At 45.6% G+C, this 11,413-nt stretch overlaps 1 protein-coding gene across 1 annotated transcript in view; it reads left to right on the forward strand.

Annotated features, from left to right (window-relative positions):
• BDH1 (3-hydroxybutyrate dehydrogenase 1) overlaps positions 1-7,209 on the forward strand; it is a 20,140-nt gene extending 12,931 nt beyond the window's left edge. Inside the window, exons 5-7 of the mRNA XM_075571123.1 lie at positions 3,754-3,895; positions 4,264-4,416; positions 6,676-7,209. Of these exons, the coding sequence (XP_075427238.1) occupies positions 3,754-3,895; positions 4,264-4,416; positions 6,676-7,145 (765 nt within the window). The 3' untranslated portion in view covers positions 7,146-7,209. The remainder of the gene's footprint in view (positions 1-3,753; positions 3,896-4,263; positions 4,417-6,675) is intronic.
• Positions 7,210-11,413: the final 4,204 nt, after the last annotated feature.

The following is an 11,413-nucleotide window of genomic DNA, read 5'->3' on the forward strand; positions in this document are numbered from 1 at the left end:
GTCCTTGGCCTATCCAACACTATTGTAACATATGACGGGGTCATCCCTTAAGGTTGGAGGAAAGGAGGTTTCACCAGCAACAAAATAAATGTTTTTTTACAGTAAGGGCAGTTAAAATGTGGAATTCATTACCCATGGAGGCTGTGATGGCCGATACAATAGATTTGTTCAAAAAAGGTTGGACATCTTTTTAGACAGTAAATGTATTCAGGGAAATACAAAATCGGTAAACATGGGAAGAATGTTGACCCAGGGAGTAATCCGATTGCCAATTCTTGGAGCCGGGAAGGAATTTATTTTTCCCCTTATTAGATATCATTAGATGATTTGTCGCTGGGGTTTTTTGTTTGCCTTCCTCTGAATCAATATACTGTACTGTAAGTTCAGATATAGGGTAAAGTATCTGTCGTCTAAATTTAGCGTGGGTTGAACTTGATAGACGCATGTCTTTTTTCAACCTCATCTACTATGTAACTATATCAGAAGAAGTAGGCACTCCAAGATTCATTGTGATTAAATGTATTCAACGTTTCGGCTCAAACAGCCGTTGTCGAGAGACAAACGTTGAATACATTTTATCACTTTGAATCCTGGAGTGCCTGCTTCTTCTGATATGTGTATTTAGTACATTTAATGCATTTAGCAGTGCACCCAACCTATATATTTTGGCTGTCCCAGAAAGATACAGGTGCCCTACGGGATATATAGTGTGTATCATATACTTCACCCAAAGTCACAGATCGGAGTAGAAGAAGAGGCAGCATATATAGCAGGTAAGTGGTCAAAACATGGTGTATTGAACAAAAATCCAAAGTTTTGGTCATATATGTAACGGACGTGCTCGCCACAAACCGGGACCGGACCGCGGGGCTGAGGTGGGGATGTGAATACACCGACCTTAGACCACAAAGCCGGTTCAGGATTGCGCAGTCCGTAGTCAATCGTAGCAGGGTCAGGGTTGGAGAAGCCAAGGTAATCCATAGACACTTTATTGTGAATAAGTGAATATAAGGCGCTAACAACTTAAATATACTTAAGTGTGCTGCCCACCATAGAAACGCCAGGGTCAGGGTTGGAGACGGTAGGGTAGTCAATGTCCAGGCTGAAGTTCGGCAAAAGGAAGTCAGGTGCACACCGCTTCAACATAGCATTTGAAGTGCGGGAATGGCCTCTGCGTGAGGAGCGGGAGCGGCCCATGATAAGGTCTCTGCAAGGGGAGAATGCAGGTCTAAGGAACAAGGCAGGGCTGGCACTGGGGATCCAGCGCTTCAGCACAAGAACCAGGAAGCAGACCTACCTGGGGTGAATGCAGCAGGTCTCAGGAACAAGGCAAGACTAGCACTGGGGATCCAGTGCTTTAGTACAGGAAACAGACCTCTTCCTGGGGTGAATGCAGCAGGTCACAGGAACAAGGCAAGTCTAAGGCAAGTAGCTTGTGGCAAACACGGTTACATCCAAGTCCAACTTGGTTTATGCTCAGCAATGAGAGAAAGGGACAGCCCAGTATAAGAAGTGAGATAGCCAATCCCAAGACAGGGTTGTGTGGGAATTCCTCCAATGCCAGAGCAGAGAGACAGAGCTGCAGTGATTGCAAGCACAGGTGATAGTGCTTGCAAAGCCAAGGGAAGGTCTGTCTGAGAGCTCACCAACTCTGCAAGAGTGAGCTCCAGCCAAAATCAGACCCGGATTCCGTACAATAGGATAGGACCTTCATATAGCACCGACACGTTGGACGTTTGTTCAATACACAATGTTTTCTTACCTGCAATGTGCTGCCTCTTCTACTACTCCAATCTGTGGGTTTTGGTGAAATATATGCTCATCTGATTCCTATGATGCGTGCACTCACCTTTCTATATACTAATGGTTTTTAATAGGTGTGCCTGCTGTCTCTACATTTACATACATACTTGAGTCACCTACGATTTGCAGATGACAGTTATTTTAGCCACAAGTCCAGACGATCAACAAATCGGAGAAAATGCCGAAGCAATTAAGAATGTGGCCACCATATGAATCTCAGCAAGACCAAAGTGATGGTCAACAAATGTGTCAACTCTACAATGACTGGGAAAAATTGAATAAAACAAGAAGTAGAAGACAATGTCTAACTTCCCCCAGCTAGTATCAATGAATGGGAACCTTTCGAATGAAATCAACAGGAGAATGAAGATGGGATGGAGCATATTTTGAAGTAACTAGACAACCATGCAAAGGAACCTTCCATTGTGCCTCAAGAGAAAATCTTTTTGACCATTGTATCCCTCACGTGCTCACGTATTGATGTGACTCGTGTATCCCGCCCGTGCTCACGTATTGTTACCGGTGTATTATGCACGTGCTCACGTATGGATGTGACCAGTGTATCCTGCCCGTGCTCACGTATGAATGTGGCCATTTTATCCCGCACGTGCTCACGTATGGATGTGAACGGTGTATCCTGTGAAACTTTGGCCCTAAATGCGAAGACAATTCAGAAGCTTCCGACAACGCAAAAAAATATGGAGAGCTGTATGCTGGGTATTCCCGAAGAAGTGGAAAGAATGAATAGGTTTGAAACCAAACACATGTCTGTGACATCACAAGGGTGAAGAAATGAAAATGGTATTTGGCCGGACATATCGTTAGATTCCAAGGGATTTTAAAAGACCAACACGACAATTATGAAATCAGAAAATTTGGTGGAGGCAACGTGGAGAAGAGAGGCTGTAACCGCAGTACCAGCCGTGGATCGACAAGGGCTAAAAATGATGATGAGATCTAAATATATTATAATTATACCAGGGAAATGCACGCCAAAATGTCACTACAAGTGCACAGATGTATAGCAATACCAAGCATTTCCAGGAACCAGGCCACTCGGTAACATGAAAAGGTACAAACGTATATTGTTGAAGCATTGATATTTTGCCGGGGACTGGAACTTCGATCCTGGACAATAACATGTCTTGCTGCTTCATATAATATAACGTGCTGGCTTGTTTTTGTAAATTACAAATAGATATAGATATTGTGGCCGGACGACCTCATGGTAGGGTCAGAAAGAGTCCATACAGGGTATTTTAGGCTGTAACAAAATCCTTTGGGGGTTTATTTTTCCACAACAATAATAAAATATTGAACATACTGTCCCTTTTTAAGGCAAACAAAAAATATAAAAATAAAGCCTACTTTACAGTAGGGAGGCCAACAACACAACGAAGGCCCTGTCTGTCGAAGGCCCAACGAACTGACCAAGTAGATAGCAGGCTAACGTCTTGTTTTAAACATCATAAAATATAACGAACAAACTTTAAAGTTCTTATCTTAAGGTGCTGGGAAATCCGTCTCAGGGATCTGTAGGTAATCCCTCTAGACACTTGTAGAAGGGCAGTGCGGTTTCTTCAACAGGCTGTAACTCCGGTTCCTGGAGATTCTGTTGCTGGGTGTTGGTCCCAACAGGCCTGGGGAACCGTTCCAACTTGTGTCCTACTGGTTGGTAAAAGTCTCTCAGCTTGGGCAGCTTACTGACTGCCTTTTAAAAAAACCCTTGCAGTCAGACGTTCAATCTGCATTAATTAGGTGCACCTGCAGCTTGCTTCTCCAGAGGTGTTTAACCTCCTGCATGTTGGAAAATGTGCATAAACACGCGCACACGCACGCGTGTAAGGCCCTCGTGTGCCTCCTGTTGTGTGCTTTGTTTTGCATTTTCACTTTTTACCTGTTTAAATTAAACCCACAAAAATAGTTTTATTCCTGATTGTCCTTTTACAGGACAAGGGAGATAGTGGTGTGAGGGAGCTAGAAAACCTGAAGAGCGACAGAATGAAAACAATACAGCTGAATGTTGTGAAGCAGGAAGAGGTGGACAAAACTGTGGAGATAATACGAGAGAACCTGAAGGATCCTGAGAAGGGTAAGTGCAATGAAAGACTTAGTATCAATATAACGTACAACTTTTCCAATGCTCCAATTATTGGAGCGTATTTTCTTGCATAGCATTGCAGAGTATCTAGCACTGTATATCATATTTGTAAGCCTAGTTAAAATAGAACTGTCACAAGAATTAGAACTGGGTGTTTCTAATTCCAATATAATACACAATACCGAATGGATGCCCCTCGAAGAGCAGAGACGTGCACCCCAAACCTTGTATCATTCTCATGTTTTTTTTTTTGCTGTTTCCAAGTTTATTTTGACGTATGCATTGTAAAAGGAAGGAGAGCAGAGTGTTCTCCTGCGCTGAATGTATCTAACTATCCCTGTGATTTCGTGTTTGTTTAGGTTTATGGGGCATTGTTAATAATGCTGGAATCTCTACCTTTGGAGAGGTAGAATTTACAAGCATGGAAACCTACAAAGAGGTCGCTGAAGTTAATTTGTGGGGTACTGTCCGTGTTACCAAAGCTTGTCTTCCGCTCATTCGCAGGGCCAAAGGTAAGAAAGATGTTCCCCAATGCATAACAGACATTCAATAAAGTAAATGTGTTTCCCACTTATTCTGCCAGAACTACCTATTGGGCTAATCTGTAGGGAATCATTATATTGATTGTAAACCATTAGTTCATTGTTTTTACCTTTCCTCTGATTTTTTTGGAACCTTCAGCCTCCAAATTGCGGTGCTTGGGTGGGTACCACATTGCCGTGCTTGGGTGGGTACCACATTGCCGTGCTTGGGTGGGTACCACATTGCCGTGCTTGGGTGGGTACCACATTGCCGTGCTTGGGTAGGTACCACATTGCCGTGCTTGGGTGGGTACCACATTGCCGTGCTTGGGTAGGTACCACATTGCCGTGCTTGGGTGGGTACCACATTGCCGTGCTTGGGTGGGTACCACATTGCCGTGCTTGGGTGGGTACCACATTGCCGTGCTTGGGTGGGTGCCACATTGCCGTGCATGGGTGGGTGCCACATTGCCGTGCTTGGGTGGGTGCCACATTGCCGTGCTTGGGTGGGTGCAAACCGCTTCTAGGTCTTTGACATGGTCAGTGCTCAGGGCAACAAATACGTAACAATCTGGGAACTGGCCAGAAGAAAAACGCTGAACCGTAAAGGGCTTGTTACAATGTGGCTGTCAGAATGTTATATTTTATGTGTGTTATACTAGTTATAGCATTAAGAGATTAACCAGCTACAGATTAACTTTTTGGTTGGCCAGTGTGTTCTTAAACCGTTTAATGCCAGATGGCCAGCACGCAGGACGCCCTCATGACATACATTTTTCCAGTTTCCAGGGGAGATCTTGATCCGTGATCTACCGGACTTCTCAGAGAGGTCTAGTAACCCCCAAGCACTTAAGGGGTTAAAACAAGAACCCCTCCAAATTACTGATGTTTTTTTTAACAGTATTTGAAGCGATGATGATGGATTATGTGTCACTGGGGTTTGTGTTTGCCTCCCTCAAATAGGTTCCAGTATACTGTAAATACAAATATAGGATAAGTATCTGTCATCTAAATTTAGCACAGGTTGAACTTGAGGGACATATGTCTTTTTTCAACCTCGTCTGCCTTGTGACTATGTAACCCGTGGTCCTCCAGAGCTGAACCGGGCTTTTTTTTAGCTCCAGGGACCCCCCAACTTCTTGAGATATTTACCGGTTTAGTTACCAGTGTTTCATCAGACCATTTAAATGGCCAGACAGCATGAAGCTGCAAACGATGAAGGTGAGGCTTTTTATTGGCCTGCGGGACACGTGAGATGTGGCGGCCATATTGAATTCACAAGCAAAGAGCATAAACCGTCGCTCTCCTTAATTGCTGCACGTATCTTGCAGACACTATTTTCATTCCCAGGGCAAGCTCTACTTACTGAGCGTCCTTCATTCAGTCGCTTTCACTTACTTAGTCTGGCAGGAATTAGAAGTAGCAGCACAACAGGAATAGTGTCCAAATACGTATTCTATCACTTGCCGAGAAAAAGGGCAAACAGCGCGCTTCTGGAGATACAACCTTCCTGCGTCACGCTGCGTTTGCCTTTTTCTCTGCACATGTTGTATGTTGCGCGCTGCATGCACATTTGGACACTATTCCTGTTATGCTGGTAAGTACCCCAGGAAACCGGGGGTCTCCTGCAGCATGTTTTAGCTGTGGAGGACCCCTTGGTTCGAATACTGAAAAAAATAATGTGTAGGTGGGAGTACTTATTTGTCATAAAATAATGAAGGAAAGTCTTTGTTTTCTTTGGACAACAGTTTTGTAACCAATTCTCTCTGGCTCTTAATGCTGGATGTTCTCCTCCCAATTACCTGTAACTCTTTTTGTTGTATTAAATATAAAATGTAAGTAAGCTCTAACTGAACCCGTTTACCTTTCGGGAAAGGTTGCCCTAATTTTTGGACATGTCTTACTACCCTTGTTTACTAAATTGGGATTCAAATGTTTCTTTGAGCAAAGGGGGACCAAAGTTTAACCCCTTAAATGAATCTTGGTGGTGGCAGCATGATAGGAGTTTCGGCTAGTGCACTCAAAGTTCCTGCTCTGCCACCCCAAATTTGTTGAGCAAGTTTTTATACGATCTGAAATTACTTGCAGGTGTTGGCAATGAAGGCTTCTGAAAACCACAAAATACCCAGTGTTGATTTAATCCTGGAAAGATGCAGTAGCCTGTTCCATGTCACAGGCTCATTGTTGTGGGTTTATGTACTCATGTGTAACTGTATCCTCTGTTTGTCCATTTACCATGTATCTTCCCAGGTCGTGTTGTGAACATCAGCAGCATGTTGGGCCGTATGGCAAACCCTGCCCGCTCCCCTTACTGCATCACTAAGTTTGGTGTGGAAGCTTTCTCCGACTGCCTGCGCTACGAGATGCACCCGCTGGGTGTAAAGGTAAGCGTGGTGGAACCAGGGAATTTCATTGCTGCCACCAGCCTGTACAGCCCAGAAAAGATCAAAGTCATCGCAGATAAGATGTGGGACGAGCTGCCGGAGGTCGTACGGAACGATTACGGGAGGAAATACTTTGACGAGAAGATCGACAAAATGCACACATACTGCGACAGCGGCTCGATGGACACCTCACCCGTCATCAACGATGTCACCCATGCGCTGACTGCACCTACGCCATTCACCCGATATCACCCCATGGACTACTACTGGTGGCTTCGGATGCAGATCATGACACACATGCCCGGTGCCATCTCTGACCAGATTTACATTCATTAGGGATTGTCATATTCTAAATAAATTGGGGTATTTGTCCCAGTGCTGCCAAAGTAATTTCTTTAAATGAGCAATCCTGTCTGATTGGCCACCTACCTCACCTTAATAATCAGGGGATTGACAATAAGCCGTGAGAATGCGTCACACCGCGAAGCTTCCTCTAATAATTGTTTTGAGTGACCGGTATCTCATGCACAGAACCCTGTGGCATGGAGCACTGTGATTGGCTCAGCACTCTCCCCACTCAGTGCAGTTTTAGGATGGTTCTGTCCATACCACATTAGTATCCTACTCCCGAACACACACACATTATACCAAACATGGAGCTGATTTATATGTTGTCTGGGGTAATGGTATCTGTCCACTGTGCAGGAATTCCATAAGACACACTATAAGCACATAAGTGATACGTTCCAGTTTCCCTATCTTATAGTTGAATGACTTATGTTAATTCTATCTAGTCTCACTCATTGGAAAGAAATCTACTGTACCGTATTTTTATCACAATGTACTCTTGTAGACTTCACTTGAGTCTGACTCTGACGTTAGAATGGTTTTCATTTTAATTGCATTTATTTTACTACAAAGTTCCTAGATCTCACTTATTGACGCTTTTGGACATTAAAAACTCAGTCGGGCATATTAATCACAGCACACGTACTTGTATAGGGTAATTTATTAAATAAGCGGACTCCGTGTTATATGGTTTTGCACAGACTGCAGACATCCAATCTGTCTTTCCAAAAAACTTTTAAAATGAATATCCCATTTGTCAGGATTGCTGTAACCGTAAACATGATATTTCAGACGACTGCTTTAAGTGTATTTTACAACAGAACCTGAGACACATTGCTGCCTCCAACACATTGCATAGCAAAGTAGTTAATGGTTTTAAATATCAGTATGTTTGTAAAACACTAGGAATATTCACATTTGCTATGGCAGCAATAATGCTGTGCAGTTCAAATTCGAGATTCAATGACATTCTCATGTCTTAATATATAAATTCAAAAGTTGTGGGGTTGAAACGACATCTGGCCAATCAGATTGGGTTGAAACGACATGTGGTGAATCTGATTGGTCCAGCCTCTGGCCAATCAAATTGGTGGCTCTATGACGTCACCCAACTGCCACACACACACACACACCACCTCCCGCCCAAACCGCCGCCTCACACCCCTGCGCCTCCCCTCCACACAGAACCACACACACCGCCTCCCCTCCCTCACCCCGGTGCCTCCCGCCGCAACCGGCCGGAACCAAGCGGCGGAACGGACGGCCGGGAGGGGGCAGCCCATCCCCCCTCACCCGTACCACACCACCCCCCCTCACCTGTACCACACCACCCCCCTCACCCGTAGGGTGCGGCGCCGCACGGAACTGCGGGGGGCGGGGCCTGCGCCCGAGAAAGGCGCCGCTGAGCACTGGACTGAGACGTGTGTGTGTGTGACACTGTGTCTCCCCCTCCTGTCCACTGTCCACCCCCCTCCTGTCCACTGTCCCCCCCCTCCTGTCCACTGTCCCCCCCCTCCTGTCCACTGTCCCCCCTCCTATCCACTGTCCGTCCCCTCCTGTCCACTGTCCGTCCCCCCTCCTGTCCACTGCCCCCCCCTCCTGTCCACTGTCCCCCCTTCATCTGTCCACTGTTCCCCCCCTCCTGTCCACTGTCCCCCCTCCTATCTACTGTCCGTCCCCTCCTGTCCACTGTCCGTCCCCTCCTGTCCACTGTCCGTCTCTCCCCTCTGGGGGAGGGAAGGGAGCGGGAAATTTAACTCACGGGCAACACCGGGTCTCTCAGCTAGTTCAGTAATAAGAAAGAGTACAGGGAAGTTTTATGTGTGCCATGGATAGATTATGCATTTATAGGTGGTGTATCATGTCCACGTGTATAGAAAAAATTAAATGAACGTATATTCTGAAACTATTAAAATAACCCCCAAAGTATTGTTGTCAGAATGAATAAGAGAATATTTCCAACCTCTTTGCTGTTGGTTCTACTCTGTCACCCAAATATATATCCCCAATACCTCACACATTACTCCAATAATTTTTTTAATTACATTTTTTAAGGAAAATGGTGTTAAAAAGAGACTTCACTGCTTTGCTAGCAACAGTAGCCCAATTTGGTAATCATCTTAAACTGCAATTTCCCTAGCATTACCTCTGCTTTTTTTCCTTATCAGTTGGTAGCTATAAGACGGATCTGTCCTGGAAGCAATTGCAATGTTACAGGTAGCTGACATCTAGGCCGCCGAGTGGACAGCTGGGACTGCTGTACCAAGTCAGGGGCCCGGGCCGGTCAACGAGTCAGTACAAAACACAGACACGCTTGACACACTAGCTTGTAGAGTAGTAGAGCCAATCAGGGCCTTCCTCATTGATGGGGACTAGCTGATGTAAGCAACTGAACAGGCAGGAAAACGTGTTTGAATCTTCCTGGCTGTGCAGCTGCTTATTAAACTACACAGGATCGAAAAACCAAGTAATACTATCACTGTATCTGCACTGTTATCCTTCATTGTTGTGTACCCTGTGTCTATCCCTAGTGTATATTTGTGTGTGTGAGCAAGTGATCCCCAATAACACCTGACTCCAATGAGCAGCGAGGGCTCGATCCGCGGACCTGTGGGGCTCTCTGCCATGCTACACAGCCTCTCCAGGCCCATACTCCCAAACCAACCCAGGACCGTCCGCAACCGCCCTGTACTCTCCCTCCACTTTCACTCCTCCCCCTGGACTATAACAACACCCTTTCTAGCCCATAATCCGTGGGATGTAAGAGGAAGGGGGAGTGAAGTAGAGGGGGGTGAGAGGGTGTAAGACAAAGGGGGTGGTGGAGGGAGAGGCTTGCAAGGCTGCTGTCGGGGGCCCCAGTGGAAATTCTAGTCTTGGGCCCCATTAAAGCTCTGAGCAGCCCTGGCTGTGCAGCTGCTTATTCAAACTACAAAGGATCGTAAAAAACAAGTAATACTATCACTGTATCTTCACTGTTAACCTTCATTGTTGTGTACTCTGTATCTGTCCTTAGTGTATATTTGTGTGTGTGAGCAAAACAAATATACACTGAAAGTACGATTGGAGAGGAAAGAGGAGATCCAGGATAGAGCTTTGTTATGAATGCCAAGAGTATGGAGAATGTGAAGTAGAAGAGGGTGGTCCACTGTGTCAAATGCTGCAGAGAGGTTGAGTAATATGAGCAGAGTGTAATGTCCTCTGTCTTTGGCAGCATGGAGGTCATTAGTTATTTTAGTGAGGGCTGTTTCAGTGGAGTTAGCCGTGCGGAAGCTAGATTCTAAAGGGTCTAGGAGAGAATAGGTGTTGAGAAAATGGAGCCAGCGACAGAATACAAGACGTTCAAGGAGTTTAGAGGCAAAAGTCAGGTGGGAGACAGGTTGGTAGTTACAAAGACAGGTAGGGTCAAGCTTTCTGTTTTTGAGTAATGGTATGACTGTTGCATGTTTGAAGTAAGAGGGAAAGGTACCAGAGTAGAGGGAGGAGTTAAAAATGTGTGTGAGCGTAGGGATTATAGTAGGAACAAGAGGTTTTAGGAGATGGAAAGGAATGGGGTCAAGAGGGCAGGTGGTAGAGGGAGAAGAGGAGATCAGCAACGACACATCCTCCTCCGTGACAGCGGGTAAAGAGTCAAGGAAGGCAGGAGGAGAGTTAGGAAGAGGTGTAGGATGGGAGGAGGATACAGAGGGGATGGCCTGATGTATGGATTCCACCTTTTCCTTGAAATGGTCGGCAAAGTCCTGAGGTGAGATGGAGGATGAAGAAAAAGCAGCAGAGTGTGGTCTGAGTAGGGAGTCAAAGACAGAGAAGAGTCAGTGTGGATCAGACTTGTTGATTAGTGAAGAAAAGTAGGTTTGTTTAGCTTGCGAGAGGGCAGAATTGAAACAGGATAGCATATATTTGTAGTGAAGGAAGTCTGCGAGAGTATGAGATTTCCTCCAGAGGCGTTCAGGGGAACGAGTGGAGGAACGCAGCATGCGCGTGTGGGAATTTAGCCAGGGTCTGGGGTTCAAAGGACGAGAGTGGCAGAGAGAAAGCGAGGCATGTAGATCAAGAGAGGAGGATAGGGCAGAGTTGTAGTTTCTGACCAGGTTGTCGGGGTCTGAAGCAGAGGAGAGGGAGGAGCGTAAAGCGGAATCAAAAGGCTGGTAGGTTAATAGAGCGCAGGTCTCTGCAGACATGAGGGGTATGTGGAGAAGGAGAAGTGAGAGAGAAAATGAGATGAGGTTATGGTCAGAGAGAGGAAAGGGGGAAATGGA

The sequence above is a fragment of the Ascaphus truei genome, chromosome 14, assembly GCF_040206685.1.
Source record: "Ascaphus truei isolate aAscTru1 chromosome 14, aAscTru1.hap1, whole genome shotgun sequence".
Lineage (NCBI taxonomy): Eukaryota > Metazoa > Chordata > Amphibia > Anura > Ascaphidae > Ascaphus > Ascaphus truei.